Here is a 21181-nt window from a genome sequence, read left to right as displayed (position 1 = left end):
TTTTAAAAAAAATCAAAAAATGCTGAAAAACTTTAATGTCTTTCAGGCTAAGTGGAAACCAGATCACAATAGAACATGAAGGTGAATGTGAGCAAGAGGTAAATCTACTACTTATATCCTTCCCTGTGAAAGAAACAGCCTTTCTTACCAAAGGCCTTGCTTTCTTGTGCACAAAACTAGGTAGGCAGAGGAGACCTGATGGTCTTTCTGCCCCATGCCACCCCTATATCCAAACCCTTTCTTATAGTGGAACATGCTAATTCACACTAAATGACAATCACAATTGGGAACTTCAGTCTGCAATCTCTTCATCCTTGCCTGAGAATGAATTTCACTGAACTACAATTTTGGAGATCCAATGTGTTCATCAACACTGAGTAGTAATATACCATAAAAAGCCAGTGGTTTTTCTGCTGCAAAGAACACAACTACCAACAGCAACTGTTTCATTATGCTCAAAGACTCTTCTTCCACTCAAAAGATAAATGAAAGGAACCATGGAGCAGTGCTTTAATACCGTATCTGTTGCATTATTCTGTTAGTTTATTTTAACAGATGTCAACAGATTGCATATAAATAATGTGTTGTTTCTAATGCTGAATTCCACATTGTGTTCCCTGTTCAGAATGCACAAAGGAGTAAATGAGTAAATATTTTTATTGTTTTTTTTTATTAAACATACATACCAAAAATTACATACGACCATAAAATGAGTAAATATTTTAAAAAAAATGAAAATATAAATTGTAAGAAATTTCACATTTGTAATATTTGTTTCTCCGCCTTCCTCTCAATCACACTCTAGGGTGGAATCACACCTACAAAGAGGCCTTCCAAGCAATCCAAAAAGCAAGATCCTGACCTAGATGAAAACTCAGATAGTTCCATCGATTCCTCTTCCAGCTCTGACTCTTCTGAACCTGCTACTAAGCCAAGGAAAGGTAGAAAGCAAGATGATAGCAGCAGCGACACCAAGAGCAGCAGTGATAGCAGTGACAGCAGCAGCAGTACAGCAAGGGGTGGAAGGAAGCATTCCAACCGCCACAAGTCCAGAGACAGTCTTCCAGCAGCAGCAGCGACAAGACAGCAGCAGCGACAGCAGTGACAAGAGGCAGCAGCGACAGCAGCGACAAGAGCAGCAGCAGCGATAAGCAGCGACAAGCAGCAGCAGTGACAGCAGCGACAAGAGCAGCAAGCAGCACAGCGACAGCACACAAGAGCAGCAGCAGCAGCGACAGCAGCGACAAGAGCAGCAGCAGCAGCGACAGCAGTGACAAGAGCAGCAGCAAGCAGCGACAGCAGCGACAAGAGCAGCAGCAGCAGCGACAGCAGTGATAAAGAGCAGCAGCAGCAGCAGCGACAGCAGGGACAAGAGCAGCAGCAGCAGCAGCGACAGCAGCGACAAGAGCAGCAGCAGCGCAGCACAGCAGTGCAAGAGCAGCAGCAGCAGCGACAGCAGCGACAAGAGCAGCAGCAGCACAGCAGCGACAGCAGTGACAAAGCACAGCAGCAGCCAGCACGACAGCAGTGACAAGAGCAGCAGCAGAAGCAGCAGCGACAGCAGTGACAAGAGCAGCAGCAGCGAGAGCAGTGACAAGAGCAGCAGCAGCAGCAGCAGTGACAAGAGCACAGCAGCAGCGACAGAGTGAACAAGCAGCAGCAAAGCAGTGACAGAGCAGCAGCAGCAGCGACAACAGCAGCAGTGACAAGAGCAGCGACAGCAGCAGCGACAAGAGCAGCAGCACAGCAGTGAGAACAGCAGCAGCAGTGATGACAGCAGCAGTGATAGCAGTAGCAGTAGTGACAGTAGCAGTAGTGACAGCAGCAGCGACAGCAGCAGCAGTGAGAGTCATGAGGATTCCAGAAAGAAGGTACCTGTGTTATCATTACTTTGTGTAGAGCTGCTTAGTGTTGAAATGGGCAAGATCAGGTCAGTGGCATCACTGGGGTGTGGGCTGCACTGGGGGAAACCTCAGATGAGGGGTGACACTCAGTTGGGCCCTCTTCCCTTCGGAGCAGGATGCAGCTTGAATGCTTGTCCTTCCTGGCAGTTCTGCCACTGGGCTTTCTCCAGGGGGAGGAAGTCTGGTGATGGTCCAACAGGAGAGTCAAACACATGCCTTTCTGGGTGATACCCTCCTCACCAGCTGCACCCTAGCTAGCGGCACCACTGGATCAGGCTGGAGGGGCTCTGCAAAAAGCTCAGAGCAAGATAGCTCCATCTATCCAAAGGTGAAGCAAATCAATGTTCCTGGTGGCCACCATGTGCAAAATGTGACTCGTAGAACTTACAGAAACCCATCAACTAATCTTGCAGAGGAGTCCTCCATCTAGGCTGTTTAGCTAGCCCAAGTTTTTGATTCTTGAAGCTGGAAAGGCCCTCAGTAGATTTCAAAAGCTGTGCCAGAATGTACAGCTTTATTTTACAAGCAATTAAAATAAAAATAATTTCTCCTCCTTCAATATGCTTTTTTTCTTATTCTCTTTTTAAAGGGAGGTCGACAAGAAATTTACCAGTTCAGTTTCAGATCAGTCAAACAGCAGGTAGATCCCTCCCCACCAGCTGAATTGACGTAAGTGCTGGTTTAAAAAGCTGGAAAGAGCAAAAATTGAAGCCAGGAAATGATCAACAGAAAATTAGGCATGTTAAAGTTTTTGAAATGTTTGTTTTACTGATGTCACGCTTAGAGATATTGGGGGGGGGGCAAGCACACTATCCCACTCCTCCAGTTTTTAGCACCATTTCTCTTCTCATTTATTCTTGTGAAGTCGCGGTCTCCTCCTAAACTGCAGCATTCTCCCCTTGGTCCTCCCATCCATTAAAAAAAAAAGCTGAATTATCACTGTAAACAGCAACAATAGCTGTGTTAGAAGAGTGGCTGAAGACGGTTGGGGTTCTGCATGGCATCTATAACCTGGAAAATACCTTGTGAATGCAATTCCCATTGACCATGATGGTTGGAGAACTGTGGGAATTGTAGGCCTGAATTATGCATTGTATTAATTACTAGAGTATACCCACTGAATTATTATTGATGGTAAATAGCCACTAAATCCCATTGATTCAATAACTCTAATCTAGTTGGGACTAAGAATAAGATATAGCCACAGCTCAAGAAAGTAACTTTCCAAGGTGTACCCTTCCTTCTTCACTGTCAGTGGTGGTTACATCATCTCACTCATCCCTCCCCTCACTGTTACAGTTTGCAGAGTAGAGTATTCCTAAACTTTAAATTCCTAGATTTTATTATCACCACAATAGTGGCATCTCTTAGGCTCTTCAAAGGCTACATAGCAAACTTCCCAGTTACAGAAGCCAGCTTTCCCACTGGCATCTGGACTTGTCCTACCTTCTAGAGATGTTTTTTGTTTTTCCAGGTAAGCAAACAGCAGCGCAACCAAAACAACAGAGCAGCAGCCAGGACAGTGATGATAGCAGCAGCTCCTCATCCAACCTTCACTCCAGCATTGAGGACAAGAGACTATTCAGTAAGTATTGAAATGTATTTCCTTTAGCAACTGTGATATGAATTTAGGAACTAAGTTGTAGAAATGGGAAAATGCCATGATCAGAAAGCAGACTGAAAAGACTCCAGACCAATAGGTGCTTATCTGGACTTTCCTAATGGATAGCAGGCATATATCTCTAATATGAGCTGGAAGTTGGTGAATTAGCACCGACACGGAAGGGGACCCTGGGGGAAGAGCTCAACAGGTCTGGCCAATTACTAGGGGAGCACATCTATTTATTGGGCTGTACCAATATATTTAAAATTTCAAATATTCCTTGGCCCCAAAATAAAGCAAATCTGGTTTATGATCCACTAGGTTTCATTATAAATGGGAGGAGTAATGAGAGAAACTTTTATGTGGGCAGGTATATTGCCTGAAGACATTTGTAAGGATACACTCAAAACAACACATATGTGTTATTTTATCAAGCAGCAACTTTAAAAGTTTCCCAATTTCCTTTCAGATAAAAAATGGGTAAAGGTTCTGGTTGCACATCTCCGCATCACCGTCGTGATAAAGAAACCTCATGGAGTTGATGCTCTGGTGTTTAAAACTCCCACCAGATTTAGAATGACTGTGACAAACTTCACACGTCCCGGCAAGCCAATTGTCTGCTTGGAATCTGGAATGCTGAGTCCTTACAAAGCAATGGTGAGTCTCGCAAAGTCATGCAGGTGTTCCCTCAGAGGCAGGATGACCAAGGGCCGATGAGGGATTGGACTAAATGGCATTTTATATCCTTCCCTCTTGCTTAGACCCCTTGAAAACGGCTGGGACTGCAAGGAGTATGAGATCTCAACAGAAGTTGAGACCGGTTGGTTGTCTGTCCATCCAGCTATTCGTTGGAAAGTTAATTATCCCAGGGTACCTGAAGTGCTGCTTACCCTTTGGGAACCGTGAGTAAAAGTTATGGCATTTCATCAGGTGTTGAGCCTGGCCGTTTTGAACATAAGACTGAAAGCAGATAAAGAAAGCAGGCTGGAAAAGGCTCACCAAAGATTGGGTGGGGTGACTCTGAAAGTCCCAGACTTGTTGCTTTGCAAATGGATTTTATTTTGGAGATTCATGTGAGTCTTTTTTGGGAACTCCTGGCATTATCAAGGACTTTTCATTCCCTTTTTCCAGAGTAGTTTAACTTAATCTTATCTCTACTTTATGTCTGTAAATCCTGAGAGTAGCTAGGATGGCCACCACCAGTAAAAACAGCCATGTGTTCAAAAGGCTCAGTGGAAATGGGTGGAAATCAGCTTCTAAAATGTTTCATGTATCTTGCTGCAACTATGATCAGTAGGAAGGAAAGAGGGAAAGAAACTGTGATATTCATGAAATAGTTTGGATGCAAGCCTTGAATATGTCAGTAGGTAAAATCAAAACAAAAAGAACTGGAAACTACTGATGCTTCCAGAGACTTTTCTCTTTTCTGGATCAGCCCTAAATAAAGATCAATCCGTCCTTCGACCCCGCAAGATATCAAATGGGAAAGGCAGCCATTTGCCTACATGGCGACTCCTTAAAAAGACCAGCTTCCAAGACAACTGACACTTTTTCCAGATGGGTTGAAAAACAACTCCTCTGTTGGAACAGATCTTCCAAACAGAGACTTTGGAATCCAGGCAATGTCCTCATTAAGAGTGATTAAGAGACATCCCCAGAATTGCACAGACTTTGTAAGCAACTCTAGAGTCCTATAACATAAATTGGACTATTGACTTTTGAGGCTGAGGAGAACTGTCAGTGTCCCTGGGTCAGCTGATGAGAACATTGTTGGCTGGGAGATTCTGAGAACTATAATCCAGAACATTACTTTTCCAGGTCTGCCCTGTAGATCTCTTGTCCTGGAAGCAAATGTTTTCATTGTGTTGGGAGCCTTTTCTTGTACTCTTAATTATGACAAAGGGGTAAGGCAAATCTTCCTATCTTAAACCAAGGATCTACAGCCGAATCCCTGGATGGCCTACATGCTGGGACTGTCACATAAAATCCAAAAAAATCCCTCCGAGAAGCTTCATTGGTTTTGGCTCTAACTGCTCAAAGAAGCTTTGCCATGGTCCTGAGGATGCCAGAAGTGAGTTGTGTGCATTTGTGTGTGTGCCTTCATGTGTGTGTTGATTTGTAATGGCCCCAGAAATTTCATAGAGTTTTCTTAAGCAAGGAAACTTCAGAAGTGATTGCCAGTTCTTCCTCTGAAGAATAGTTTCCAGCTCCTAGAATTTGTTGGTGGTCTCCCTCCACACAGTAACCAGAGCTAACCCTGCTTAGCTTCCATGATCAGGTGCCTTCATGGTATTTGGGCCATTAAATGAATTAACATTATTTTCAGTGGCAAAAGCAAAAACAGGATGGTGAAAGAAGGAAGAACTGTTATAATATGTATAATCTGGGTTTAATGCCAATACAAACAAAATTCCTTTTTACAAAGATTAATTAACTCTTCCCTATATTGTTCATTAAACAGGTTGTGTCAAGTTCATATAAGTCTGAAATAAGTATTTTTCCTGAATGGAAAAGCACAGCAAAATATAATCCACCACAATGCCTATCCTCTATGGCAGTGGACGTTGCCAGTTGGCGAGATATTGTTCTTCTTAACAGTCAGACTGTATTACTAAAAACACACTTGTAAAGATGAACAATTATAAATCTTGATCTCCTTCAATGTAGTGTAATTAGAATTGAAACAGACTCTGAAGAACATTGCTCTCCATCATTTTTAACCAGTGTTCATATTTCTTTCCAGTATACAGTCTATGGGGAAGACCTCATGCTTCCATTTGTGCCACTCACTCGCTCTGCAATCTTCCAAACTCAGTGATGTTCCATTAAGGATCCTTGCTAGTCTGAATGGTGAGATTTTTTTTTAACCATCTTTATTGTTTTTAACCCAGGGTTGGCCAACTCCCATATTCTTGACTCCAATTCCCAGTCTGAGCCAGGATCTCTGACAGTGAAAGGTATGGGATTATAGGGAAACAATTGTGGAGGACCCTCTCCTCTGTTTTAAGATACGTAAATGTGAGAGGGAGAGAGAAGTGCACATTATTTATCTTAACATTTTGTGTAATCACACCAAATGGTTGTGAGTGTAGAGTAAATGATGCAAAGTCCAAGATTCAGTTTAATGTATCAAAGTAGTGATCAACGACCACATTATCACATGGTTCCGAATTTAAATAGTATTTCAGAGTTGCCTTTGAGCCATAAAAACCCATCACTTTAAACATACCCACATTTGCTCAATCTGATGAATATTAATTTATTTTTCTAAAATTCTCAATATGCTGTTTCTTAGCTGCTCACATAACACTAAGGATTGTGTTTCGTGGTCTTTTTTTCCATTCAGTTTCTGTCTTTGTCAAATAGGGGTCTGCAGAGTAAATAATCAAACAATCACAACTTCAACGAACGAACGATCAGCAAAGGATTGGGTGCCAAACTGTTTCTTGGACTTGTTACAAGACTGTATTGCCCAAGAAGCTATGATGCTGATGAAATATATCCAATAACAATAACAATAATTACTCAATATCACTGTTTCCCGACACGTAAGTATGAAACAGTAGTACTTTTTAATCAGAGGATGAGAAGACAATTTCAGAAATTGTCAAAAGGAAAAAAATAGCAAGATTTATTGCAGTTTGTAATTTTTTTATTCTGCTTAAAAATACTAGCATGACTTACAGTTACTAATCTTAGGTAAATCAGAACAGCTAACGTAAACAACAAGAATACTAATAAAAAGAAACAGAAGCATAGGAAAACTTCTAGCCAAGTTCAAAGTGCAAAAGAAATTAATTTTCCTGGAAATCATCAGAATCAGAATTCATTGAAAGTTCAGGAATTATCATAATTGGTGAAGATTAACTCTGCGCTGCTTGTTTTCTTTTCTATAAGGGAAATTGTCTTCATGTCTCGTGAGAAAAAGCTTATAGCAACACTTAATGGGACTGTCATAAACAGCAATGAAGATCACTTGCGCAACTTAAAGGTATGTAAAAGAATGTACATAATAAACAACACATAGATGAAGAACTTGAACGAAAACTTGAGGAAGTAAGTAAACAACAAAGAGAAAAACATCAACATAAGTGGCTGTTCTTCTGATTTTGGCCTAGGATGTGTTACCTAAAAATCTTATTAGCAAAAGCAGGAGCAGAATGATTACACCTGCTCCTAATAAATATGCTAAAACAGACTATGAGAAATTGATGAAGAGGTGTTACAGTTGTACAAGAAGAACAGTTTTATTCAGAGTGTATTTAATTTCACCTTGCTCACTTCCTTTTCTTTGGTAAATTACAGACATAGCAATGGTTATTATATAATAAAAGAGGACAAGCTTATTCTTCGGGCGCAGTCCCATGGACTTGAGGAAGTAGTCTACGATGGACATAATGTATGGTATTTTTCTCACCATCCAATGATTTTGAGGCTGAAAGGGGATTTGTTTACTTCCCTGAGTCTCTCTCTGTCTCTACCTCCATCTCTCCCTGCATCCCTTCTAGACATTGCAGAGTGCAGTGGTGGATGGTGGCTTCAAGTTCACTGGAGCAGCCGACCCGCTTTGATTATTTTATTCAAAACTTAAAAGTGCTACCCAAGATATGGACTTTAGCCACCAAATGGATTCAGTACATTAGATAGCTCCTTCGAATTCATGAAACAACAAATCCACTTTGATTTTTTTTACTCTGAACTTTTTAAAGTGCTCCTTTAAAATCCATAATTTTACTCACATTTGGTTCACCTCACCACTGATTGGGGAATATAACACCATGTAGAGAATATGTGCGGCAAGCGTTTCATGAAGTCTTTTCATCCACAGATTAATTTGGGGCAAGAAGAGAAAATCATCATAGTTTTATTGTGTGCATTTGATAAGTTCTGCACTGGTACCCGACATGTTTCTCTAGCAGCATGTAATCATACTTTCTTTAGCTCTGGCCGAGTAATAGCAGCTGAATGTGCAAAGCCCCATTGCCAACCACAAAAGACTACAACTTTCACCCTTCTAAATATCTGACAGGATTTGTGGCTTGACAGATGGTAAGAGAGGTAACAATGGAAGGCAGAAAAGATGAGAAATGGAAAATACGAGAGCTAAGACAAGAGAGATCCCAATTCAGTTTTGGTACTGTGATATGTGGGAGTTAGAAGTAAAGAATGGAGAGTCAGAGGCTCCAGACGTGGTGTCTAGTCAGTATTAGCTTCAGCTGAATTAATGGACCAATGATCTGAAACTTCTTAAGATAGTTTCCTATATCATGGGCAGTGGGGTTTCAGTTTATTTGGTTTCCAAGAAAACTTCAATATGTGTCTTGAGCAATTACAGCTGAAGTGATGATTCTGGTTTTCTGCTGAAAAGTCTGATACAGTTATAAGACTAAAGGGTTTATCACGCTAGCCGCCCTTTCCCGATCTTGGGCACAGGCTGCGACCAGGCTGTGATTGTGTCTTATTGCACAGCTCTGTACCAGATAATTACTATCACCATTCTTCTGTCCTAAGGTTAAAAATGCTTGTTTTCTCTTATGGGAGACATTTCATTTGGGGTTGAGGTGGTAATGGTCTGGCATGGAGCTGTGTGTGATAGCACATGTTCCTAGTCGGTCTCAGCTCATGCCGAGATCAGCACAAAAGGCAATGTGATAATCTCCTAAGACTGAAAGCTAAGAAGCAGAGAAATGCCTATTAGAACCTTGTGATTCTAGGCTATTTTAACAGATTTTAGTCATTGCTGACAACACTACTCAGTGCTTCTTGGTAGGTGACTGCTAACATCAACACATACGATTGCTGTATATATGCAGTTCATGCGTCTATGGAAAGACGGAGTGGAGTCGTACTTACATTGTTTCATATCCTGATTGTAAATGAAATTTCACTGAATGCTGGCTTCTTTCCATGAAGGTTACAGTTACTCCTGAGATTGGAATCGCATGTGGTCTCTGTGAAGTGTATGGTGGACAGTTAGGAAACCTCCGAACACCAAGTGGCTACTGGCTAAAGATCTTGTGAGCTTTGCTCAGTCTGGGTTGTTGCATCTGATGAAAGTAGTGACTCTTATTAGCGGTTTTTTCCCCCTTGGTATTACTAAGATGGCTGGGAGTTGGTGCTTTGTAGGGGCCATAAGCAAAATGTCCTTTAGCGTGCTAACTCATCTATTGGTGGACTCTATGAGCTAACTTGTAAAAAATGACACTGGGCCAACGATGCAGGTAGTTTTATCCACAGTGGCCCAAAAATATGTCATGTCTGAGATCACTCTGCAGTTGGCCAAGGATGCAAGTGTTGCTGCCAACCTTTGAAGGATCTATCTTGACTCCATTGAGCTATCTGATCTATGTTACTTGGAACACATCTTTGCAAAGTAATGAATACCAAATGGAAGGAAGATGGTGCTCTTCTAAATGCCATTTTATGGGGTCAAACTGTAGAATAGCTACTCTCTTGTACAAGTTGTCAAAAATTCTGTTCTTTCTCTCAGCCTGCAAGCTTCAGCATTCAACAGTAAGACATGAGAACCCAACCCTGATTGCAGAAGAAAATCCAGTGTGTTTCCAATCATCCTGTATTGCAGTGCCAAGAAGGATGCTCACCCCACACCAACCACTGACATTTCTGCTGGCCTCCACTGTGTGCCAGCTGGTAAGTCCATGTAGCACCCTAGTTAGGATGTCCACATAAGTTAGTCTGCATCTCTCTCTCTCCTTTCCTTTTCTTTCTTGAAGGGAAAATTAGGAGGTGTCTGCAGGGCAGCACCAAGAAGCCTGATTATCACAGCATTCAGGACACTACAAAGAAATTTCTTGTTCTTTGTAAGGCAGGCATGCAGGAAGAGCAGCCCTTTATCTCTGTGTTGCAATCCTGACAAAAATGGTCTCCTCAACTGCCATCTGGAGGCTTCCTTGAAATACAAGAAAAAGGTTCCAGAGAGAATCCTTTCAAAAGCAGGCAGTGAAAGCAACAAGCGAGAGTCAGTTTTGCCTTTAGCTGCTAGAACAAAAAGCATTTTCCCATGCAAAACATTCATCTTACAAATAATTTCTGTTTTTCCTCTCCAGGGACGACTTTGCCTACTGAACTGACAAAACTTGCAGAAAAATCTGAGGATTCGTAGACACTGTGCAATCTCACGTGGCATGCTCTTGTGCTCAGTGAAGCATGAGTTTCCTGTCAATTCTCACCTGAATCCTAACCTGTAATATTGTTTATGCGTGGACCAGTCTGTCATTTCTAGACAACTGCCCAGATGTTAATTTAAGTATTATAAAAAGCTCCACCCACCCCCAATCTATCATTCCCTTATCTAAGCAAAAAGAAACTATGAATTAAATTGACGATTTTCAATAACTATTGCATTCAAAATGAAATGAAGTGATAGCTTTGTTTATTTCATTACGTATGCTGAAGCATGAAGAGAGGTGCTTGTGCTGCATAATGATTGGACGCTCATTTATTTGATAAGAAAACTGAACCATAAATAGTTGCACTTATTGCAATCACTGCAAAAAATAATGAAACCTGTATCATGAGATTTCATAGCAGTAGACCATTACCTACAGTGTTTGCCATTCTCCAAGGGGAAGTTACAAAACTGTACCACTATTATTAATACTATTATTTTTGTTGTTGTCCTTATTCTGAAAAGCTAAGAGAAGTAACAGTCTCACATAAAATCACACACTTAAAATCATTCTTTTTTTAAAAAAAAGAGTTAAAACCACAAGCCTGAATCCACAAATTACATGTCTACTATTGTTGTTGTGGGCCTTCAAGTTGTTTCTGATCTATGCTGGCCATAAGGCAAACTGTCACAGGACTTTGCGTGGCAAGATTTCTTCAGAGGAGGCTTGCCTTCTTTGCCTTCCCTCTGAGTTTCAGAGTGTGTGACCGTTCAGGGTCATCCAGTAGATTTCCATTTCTAGTTGGGATGCAAACCCTGCCCTCTCAGAGTTCTACCACCTCAAACCACTACACCATGCTGGCTCTAAAATACAAATATCTAAAATAATAATAAAAAAGGATTTCCTAAATACAATAAAAGGAAAACAAATGGAGGCAACAGAGGCAAATTAAAATTGCATTATTGTTTGAATCCTGCACAAACTGATATGTTTTTAACTGGTCCCTGAAAGACAAACGTGTTGGGAACAACTGGATTTCTAACCAAATGTACATTATGCCAGTACCACTGCTGGAAAAAACTGCCACACACCTCTGAGGTACCACCAGCAGAGACATTCTAGTATTCTTAAATCCCTGGTGCAAGATCAGGGAGTCCTGCACCATTTATGACATATGATAGAACCTCGGGAATCAATAAAGAGAGATGGGAAAAAGACTCCATCTAACCGCATCCCCCATCCTGAAGAAGCGTCAGGACAACAAAGAGAGGTGGAAAAAGACTCCATCTAATCCCATCCCAGCCACTTGAGTCCATCTCAACCCTGGCACAGACCATCTCCCTTCTTCCTGCCTCTTCCAGAGGGAGGAGAGGAGAAAACAGAGAGGACAGACAGGAAAATCAAATAAGGGCCAGAAGACAGATGAGAGACTAAATAAAGAAGGAAGGGAAAGGAAAAGGAGGAGGAGAGAGGAGAAAGGTAGGGAAATGGTAGGGGGGAGTGAGAATGATATAGGAAAACAACTACTGGGCAGCAGCAGTAGACATGAGCACTAATCAAGCACACCAATCCTTTTTTGCGGACCCTCCCACCCTGAGGTCTGCCATTAGCAACATAACAATACACATGCAAATCACTCCTGCCTTTCCAGGTCACACAATATATATACACCCAACTCCTTTCCCGCAAGCATTCTCTGAAGATGCCAGCACAGATGCTGTCGAAACATCAGGGAGAAACTCTTCTAGAACATGGCCACATAGCCCCCAAACCCCCCCCCAAAAAAAAACTATTGATGCCGGCCATGAAAGCCTTCGACTCCACAAAAATGATGAAATTTTGCAAGCAGGCATGGTTGGTTACTCCATTGCCAATCCAAAAAGAGAAAATGGAACTACAAGCTAAAAAGCCAAATAATCCAGGCAGGACTCAGGTAAAGGCAAAAAGTCCAAAATAAAAACAAACATTTTGGAGCTTATTAAAATGCCTGCTAACATGCTGGCACCATCTTGGCTCTTCCCACACTCTTAACATTGCCACCCAAAGCCTCAGAGAGAGAGAGACCGAGAAAGAGATTGGTTCTTTATGGCACTTTAATCTTGCGGATTGAGTACAGTGGTACCCCGGGTTACGAAATTAATGTCCGCGGTTAATTTCGTAACCGCAGAAATACCTTCGTAAGCCGAATTCCCATAGGCGTAATGGAAAAATAGCTCTCTGGCTGCCCTCCGGTGGCGGAAAATAGCGCCGCGGTTTTTTCGTAACCCGAAGAAACCTTCGTAAGCCGAAGCAATAAATCCCATGGGATTTTTCGTATCCGAAAAATTCGTAACCCGGCGCATTCGTATCCCGGGGTACCACTGTACTCATGGCTTGGTAACAAATCATGGGTCCTGCACTCCAATTGATGGTGAGAACAGCATTCTTAAATGTTTTACACTTATATCTATGACATCAGAGACAAGCTTGTGATTGAAAGGCTATATTCTACATACAAACATAGCTTAAGATGATGGACACTGCCATGATTACTGACTTCCTATATCAAGCTATTACCCGTTTGTTGCAATCACGTCAGGTTCGTTCACAACAGTACACTCTCATCATTCCCCATATTCACAATGACATACAGTGTTATCTATTTCAAACTAATACCTCCTAGTAATACTACATATGAAACCAATTACACAATCATATCACAACCATGAGAAATTCATTCAGATTCTTATATCCTGCACTCCCCATGACAAATCCCCCTTCCATTAAATTAGGTTTCAGCGCCTCAGAAATAACAACACGAAACTTTTTTAAACTAACCTTAGGAGTGCTAACTGTTTAGCACACACCCATTCCCTTTCAGCTTTCGAAAAGTGTTTCCGCATGTTGAAGCTTATTTTTATACAATCTAGAATTTAATACAGTGGTACCCTGGGTTTACGAAATTAATTCGTTCCGCCGCCGCTTTCGTAACCGGAATACTTCGTAAGCGAATAGCCCACTAGGCGCTAATGGGGAAACAAAGCCGCGATTTCGTGCGAAAAAAAGCGCCGAAAAGCACCCAAAATTTTTCGTAAACCCGAAATAACCTGTGTAACCCGGAAATTATTTTCAATGGATTTTTTTCGTAACCCGGAAATTTCGTAACGTGGGTATTTGCGGATCCGGGGTACCACTGATCTGTTACACCTCAAAATGTTAATCCCTCACAATCATAATAAGATGGTGGAGGACACCAGTTTTGTGTTGCCATCAGTCGTGTTCCACAGCAGGCTTGAGCAGGCTGAAATGAAACACAGGGTTGCAAAGGCTTATAAGTCTTAGGTAAGGCAAGTTTCTCAGTTACAGCATTCACACTTTTTTGACCACAAAAGGCCCCACAAATTTAGGGACCAGAGTTTTTAGTGGGCTGTTGTGTCACTAAGAATTTAGTTGACAAATATATTTTTGTCCACATTTATGTCCCAGTTTGGCCCACGTTTTTTGTAGAATATTTTTTTTATCTGTGTTTTTGGCCTCATCCAGCAGCAGCAACTATTTGAAGCAGGCAGTTTGGATGTTTTGCACCCAGTCTGTCAACAGACATGTGGGCTAGTCCAGTGTTTCTATAGTGGGGCAACGCCCCCCAGGGGGGGCGCGAGGACGCCGTAAAGGGGGGCGCGAGGGTTTCTTGCTGTTCAGGCTGCCTGGCCAATGGCTGGACAGCCTGCTCGCCGGAGAGCCTGCCCAGCTCCATCTGTCCCATTGGCCAGCCGCCTGAAGAGGAGGAGCTCCTCTCGTTTCGAGGCCTCGAGCCTCGGGCCCAAGGGGAGCCGGGAGAGGGCTTGCAAAGTGCAGGCAAGCTGCTTATTATTTTCCCCCCAGGGTGTTTTCGGTCTGATCGCTTTCCCAACTCCTCCTCCGCTTATTCTTTTTTCCTCCCCTCTATTTTTTTTTTTTTTTTTTTTTTTTTTTTTTCTCTTCCCCCCTCCCCCGCCTCCTCCCTTATGTTTTTTTTTTCCTTCCCCTCCTTTCGCTTCCTACTTTCCCCCTCCTCCTCCTCCCCCTCCTTTTTTTCTTCCCCGTTTTCCCCCGCTCTCCTCTTCTTTTGTTTTTAGCTTTTTTTTTGCTTACCTATTTCCTTTGTTCTGCTTCTTCTCCCTTTTTTTCTTCCACTTTTCCTCCTAGTTCCCCCCCCTTCTTTGTTTGTTTCCCCTCCCCCGTCCCCCGCCCTCCTCTGTTTGTTAGGGTGTTTTGTTGGTTGTGTTGTTTTTTGTGTTGTTTTTGTGTTTTGTTAGGTGTGCCCAAACTCCCCCCTTGGCCCCCAGGGGCCCTGGCCAACAAAATTTCCCCCAACAAGAGGGAAAGGCAGGACTTTTGTTGAGGGCCCCATGGGGGGGGGCTGGAAGGGGGAGGCAAAAAGGAGTCCCCAGGAGAGACCCCCAAATCACGCTTGGCAAATCCAACAACTGTGAAAGAAGTAAACCCAAAGTGTTATGGCCCGGGCAATGCCGGTGTAAATCTTTTTTTTCTAGACTCAAGGCTAATGGGAAGTTCTGGGAGGCTTTGAAGTTTGTCCCCAGAAAGTTTTTCTATGCTGTATGGCAAACCTTGGGAACCCCCCCTCCCAGGAGAATTGGCCACTGTTTTTTTGTGTTTTTTGGGTTCCCGGTGGTTGTTCAAATGCTAAGCGTTCTGTTGTGAGGTGGGACATGGTAATTTTGTTTTTGTTTTTTTGCCCCGGCACAAAGAGGCCTGTTGGCCTGGGTTTATGTTTTCAATGCGTTAAGCGTGGCTTGTGGGAGTGAAAGAAAACATATGTTAGTTTTTGTTTTGCCCCCCCGCAAAAGAAGGCCTCCTTGTTTTTTTTCCGTTTTATTTGTTCAAATGCTAAGCGTGCCTTTGTGGAAGTGGAGAAACAATGTAAAGTTTTGCCCACCAAAAGAAGGCTTTGGTCCCTTTTGGTTTTTTTGTTCTGTTGTTGTTTGTTTTTTTCCAGAAAATGCTAGATGCCCCTGGTAAGTGAGAACCATGGGTTTAAAGTTTTTGCCAACAACAAGAGGCCTGGCCCCTGTTTTGTCCCTTGTTGTTGTTTGTTTTGCAAATGCCTAAGCAAGCACCGCTTTTGAGTAGGACAAATGTACCAGTTTTTTTTTTTTGTTTTTGCCGGCCTCAAGAGGCGTGCACCTGTTTTTATCCCTTTGGGTGTTTTCAAATGCCCCTAACGTGCCCCTTGTGAGGTGAGAACATGGAATTGTTTTGCCCACAAGAAGGCCGGCCTGTTTGGTTTTTTGTCCTTGTTTGTTTTTCAAATGCAAGCGTGGGCTTTTTTGTGGAGTGAAAGACATGTTAACTTTTTTGGACCAGCAACAAAAGGCCCTGTTGCCCTGTTTTTTTTTCTGTGTTTGTTTTTTGTTGTTCAAAAAATGCTAAGCGTGCCCTTGTGGAGTGGGGACCAATGGTAGTGGCCCGGGCCAACAAGAGGCGGGCCCTGGTTTGTTTCCTGTTTCAAATGCAAGCGTGGGGGCTTGTTGGAGTTTGAAGACATGGGTAGTTTTGCCGCAACAAAAGGAAAGGGCTGCCCTGTTTCCTTGGTGTTTGTCAAAATGCTAAGCGTGGGGACCTTGTGATTTTGGGGGGGGACATGGGTTTAAAAAGTTTTTTTTTTTGCCGGCCTACCAAGAGGGCTGCCCCCCTGTTTTTCCCTTTTGGTTTTGGTCAAAAGGGCCTAAGCCCCCTGGCTTGTTTGGGAATGGGGTAACATGGTAAGTTGTGCCCCCCCGCCCCAAGAGGCCTGGCCCCCTGTTTTTTTTGGTTTCCGTTTTGGTTTTTCAAATGCTAAGCCGGGCTTTGTGAGATGGAGAACATGGTAAGTTGGTTGGCCGCCAACAAGAGCCTGACATGTGGTGGTCTTGTGTTTTTTTCAATGCCTAAAAGCCGTGTTGTTTTTTTTTTTTGTGAGTGGGACATGTAGTTTTGCCCGGCACAGAGGGCCTCCCACCCCTGTTTTCGGTTTTTTTAGTGTGTTGTCAATGCGTTAACGTGGCCTTTGTGAAAGGAGACTGTAAGTTTGTTTGACCCGGCCCCACAAAAGGCTGCCCCCCCCTGGTTTTGCCATGGGTTTCTTTCCAAAATGCCTTAAGCCCTTGCCTTGTGGGTTGAAGTGGAAGAACATGTTAAAGTTTTTTTGCCCGCAACAAGGAAGGGCTGCCTGTTTTTTTTTTTTCCCTTGTGTTGGTTTGTTGTTCCCCCCAAAATGCCTTAATCCCGTTCTTGTGAGTTGGGACCTGAAATACTTAAAAAAATTTTAAACATTCCCCCCGCGTGGGGGGACGCGAAAATGGTTTTTTTTTTTTTTTTCCTTCCCCCCGTCCTAGGGGGGCATGAAACAAGAAAAATAAATTGAAAGCACCTGGGGCTATCCTGAATTGGACCGCTCCATGGTCCAGCCAAAAAATCGCCACTTTTGTGTTCATAAAATCCATATTTTTTTTTAAATAGTTGGGAATTGTACCCCCAAATCCCTTTTTTGGTTTGTAACTGTGGCTGTTTTTATAAAGCCCTTATTTTCATTGGCAAGGCCCTACAGTTATACTCAGTACCCCCATCGCTTTGTGTTTGTGTAAAGTCCGTGGGGAGTGTAACACTTTAAATATTTGCCCCTCATCCGTGTTTTAAGAACCTGTGAGTTTCCCCACCCCCCACCCCCCCACACCCCCTCCTCATTGGTCCATCCGACTAGGGATGTGGGAATGTTACCTCCAATGAAAAGAAAACCTGGTGTTCCAGCAACTACAAATTTTCAAGAATTACTGGTCCCAAAAAGTTGGAGGTGGATAAAACTGGGGTTGCTTCCAATCTGAAAAATTTTACTTGGCCCCCACTATGGCCCCCCATCCTAAACTGTAAATTTGGGGTTAAATGGAGCAAAGTTGCCCCAGCTGTTTGTTGGTTGTTTGGGCCAAGTGGGGCAAAATGACCCCCAACCAAAATCCCCCCACAAAATGAGACCTGTTTTTGTGGTTTTTTTAAGAGACCAATTTTCCTTAGGTTAACCCCCCCAGAAAAAAAAAAATTTGGGGGTTTGTTTTTTTACCCCCCTTGGCGGCCGTTTTTTTGGGGCGCTTTTTGGTTAGGAAATAACGTCCCCCCCAAACACGATATGTTGACCAGGGTGGGTGGTATAGGTTGGGGGGGGGTTGGGGGAGTGGAAGTTGCCCCAAAAAAACTGGTTTCACCCCCCCCTCTGGGTTTTGGGGCCCCCCCCTCCCCCCATCCTTTTTTTTTTTGTTCCCCCCAATTACCACAGGTTAAAAAATTCCTTCCACTATTGTTTGCATCCCCCTCCCCCACCAGTAAGGCAATTTTTTTGCTATAAAAAAAACATTTTTTTTTAACAAGCCCGGATTTGTCCGCCCCCCACCCCCAGCGATTTACATCCCAAACAGCAAAAAACAATTGTAAAAATAAACTTTTGTGTTTTTTTTTTCTGCCGTTTTTGAGTGGGGGGGGGAATTTTGTTTTAAGTTTCCCCCCCCCACCTTTGGTCCCCCCTTAACACACACCTCTTGCGGTTTTTCGGATTTGTTGGTTCCCCCAGTTTTTTTCCCACATTTTTTATGTGGTCGTTAGCCAGGGAATACTCCCCCTGAAAAGTTTTTAAACGTCCAGAAAAACTTTGGCCCCTTGCAAAAAAAGGATCGAAAATCCAGTGGGATTCCTGGAGTCCTTCTTTGAAGCCCATGGGAAATTGCCCTGAAAACATGGGTTACCATAGCAACTTACATGTGCTTTGAGAAGGAAAATAAGGGGTTGGGGGGTCCCTATGGGTTGGCCTCCCCCATTTGCCTTTTGCATGGTTGGGGCAGCCCTAGAATAGAACATAAAGCCCCACAACAATTTTTGCTTTTTCCCCGCAGGCAAAAGGTTTATTTTCAAGGTTTTTAGCACCGTGTTAAACTTTTAATAAAAGTAAAATTGGCCCTAACTTGTTTTTGTTTTGATGGTTCCCTGTTTGTTTTGGAGGTGTTTCAGCTCCGTGGGAAGGTTTTTGGCAATGCCTTCAAATTAATGATGATCACCCCCACAACTTCCCAAAAGGAAGGTGGGTTTCCCCCCCTCCCAGGAAATTGGTCCTTTCCCAAGACTGCAAAGAAATTGGGAAGCAAAAAATCTTCCGATTCCAGCCAATGGGGCAAAGGCCACCTTAAAAATGCCCCTTCAAAATTGTTTTTTTTTTGGGAAAGGTAAAACCCCCACAAGATTAAAAAAGTTAACACCCCGCCTGGGGTGTCCTATTGTTTCCCCAAAACGGTGAACCAGCTCCCTGGAAACAAACCATGGTTTCAAACAGTGGGTTGAGGTGGGGTTTTTTTCAATTTGGTTTTTCAGAAACACTAAAAAACAAAAGTTTTTTTTTACTCGTCAAACACTTCAAAAACACGGGCTATGTTCCAACCCTGGGAAAGCCCCCCTTCCAAGAAAGGCCTTTTTGAAAACACAATCCTTTTTTATTTTTCAATAGCAAATACCCCCCCCCCCCCCCCCGATGTTCCCTCTTTTAGAAGATAGAATACCGCCTAATTTAAGAAGTTCCAGATGAACCCCACCCCATAACTGAAACCCTTGTGTTTTTTTAAATGGAACCCTTGGGTAAAAAAAAAAAATGTTTTTGGGTTTTGGTAGGAACGTTGTAAAATTGTACTTTGGGGGGTAATTTATTTGCCCCTTTGAAGGTTAAATTTGGGGAGGTTTTCCATTATTTGTCATTGGCTTTGTTTTTGAAGCAATGGTACTGGTTGTTTTTTGGTTTAACCCTTCCTATCATTGGTACCCTACTGGGTGAACCGCCTTTGAGACCCTCCGATACGACCACGGCCCGGTCTACCCCACGACACATTCCCCCATTTCTATTCTTCTGCATATGCATTTCTTTCCCTTTTTCCATTATTTCCTTCTTTCTTACTTGCTTCTGATTTTCGGTCCATTGGGGGGCCCCCAAACTCTCCGGCCCCACAAGGCTTCTTCACTTGGGGGTTTGTGGGACTTGAATGTTTTTTTTTCTTTTTCCCTTCCCCTGTTGGGTCTCAACCACGGTGGGGGGGTTTTCCCCCCCCCACCCAAACCGTTTTTGTTTTTTTCCACGCTTACTGGACCCTCCTTTTTCCATCTTGGGGCCACATAACCTAAGGAAAGTAGCCCCCCGAATGCAAAAATATTGTCCTAGATATTAGGGTCCTAAATAACCCTCCTTGCTGCCAGATTCAAAACAAACCAATTCTAATTTCCACTGGCAAAAGCCCAAGTCACCACCCCCCCCGGTTCTTTTGGGGATAGTAACTGAGCAGCCTAATGAGCCAAAAAAGTGGGAGGGGAGAGTGTCCCCACGTCCAAACCTGTGCCCAGCACTATGCAAGCAAAAAGGCCACAGGCCTGGGCAAAAATGCTTCTTCCCCAAATCCTTGCCTCAACCTGACTGCTTTTTGATCCCAAATGGCGGTTTCCCCCCCCCCTTTTGCAACCTGGTCCAAACACTGGGAAAAAAAACCAGCCAAAACTGGAGAAAACCCTCTTTGGCCCATGTTTTGCCCTTTTCAAAGAAAAAAAAAGCCAAGCTGGACCAAGAAATGCCTCTCAGTTTTTCCATTACAAAGAGAAAAAAATGTACCCCTAAATATTTTTTTTAAAACTAATGGGAAAAAGTGCCACTCCAAATGGGCCTTAATTCTTAAAGCCCCCATTTTAAAAAATGTGAAAGCGGCTTTTTCCCTTTTAGAGGAGACCAAATTAACCATTTTTTTTGGGTGTCTTGGAAAATAGGTTAACAAATAAAACCACATTTCTCTCCCAACTTTTCAAAGCCCCTAATTTTGCCCACTTAGCAGGTTTTTTTTTCCTCCCCAGTTTCCCCCCCCCACCCTCCTATTGTTAAATGGAGAGTGCCTTCTGACAGACAAACAACGCATTTTTTGGCTTTACCAGTTTTGTTTCCTGTTTTTGAGGCCAGAAAGTTGGGGTAAAACAAGCTGGAGGACCTGTTATAACAAGAAAAACTAAAAGAATTTGTTTGTTGTTGTTGGCAAGCACTGGGCCTAACTTGAATTTATTTCCCCCCAACATCCCATTCCCCCCCTGGTAGTTTTTCAACCCTTGCTGTGTTAGGGTGAGTGGACCTGTTCCCAACTGGGGAAGAGTTTAAGAATGTATAAAAAAAGAGTAGGAGTGAGTTGCGGGGGTTTTTAAGGGGGCAAAAGAAGAGAAACATTTTTTAGTTTTGAAGTTTGTCCAGTTAAAAAGAAATGTTATCAAAGTAGGCCCTCTGCTGAGGGGGAAGTGGGGGGGAGGGTTGTTAGGCAAAGAATGAAAGTGGGAATAATGATTTTACCCTGATGATAAACAGAGGAAAAAAATTGTAAGAAAGAAGAATGATATAGAAAAATAAACTCAACTAATAAAATTATGGATAAGATAAAGAGGAATTTGAAAAAATGCAAATTTTATAATCTTGGGATAAAGAAACATACTGATATCAAAAAGCGGAAAGAGAAGAGTTAATAAAAGTTTAAAAT

At 42.8% G+C, this 21181-nt stretch overlaps 1 protein-coding gene across 1 annotated transcript in view; it reads left to right on the top strand.

Annotated features, from left to right (window-relative positions):
• LOC121929004 (vitellogenin-2-like) overlaps positions 1 to 21181 on the top strand; it is a 58798-nt gene that overhangs the window by 21232 nt on the left and 16385 nt on the right. The window contains 2 exon segments of the mRNA XM_042464328.1: positions 47 to 98; positions 806 to 1012. Coding sequence (XP_042320262.1) covers positions 47 to 98; positions 806 to 1012 — 259 coding nt within the window.

Source organism: Sceloporus undulatus, chromosome 4, assembly GCF_019175285.1.
Source record: "Sceloporus undulatus isolate JIND9_A2432 ecotype Alabama chromosome 4, SceUnd_v1.1, whole genome shotgun sequence".
Taxonomy (NCBI): domain Eukaryota; kingdom Metazoa; phylum Chordata; class Lepidosauria; order Squamata; family Phrynosomatidae; genus Sceloporus; species Sceloporus undulatus.
Note: the sequence above shows the minus strand (reverse complement) of the source record. Positions and strands in the feature narration are given on the sequence as shown.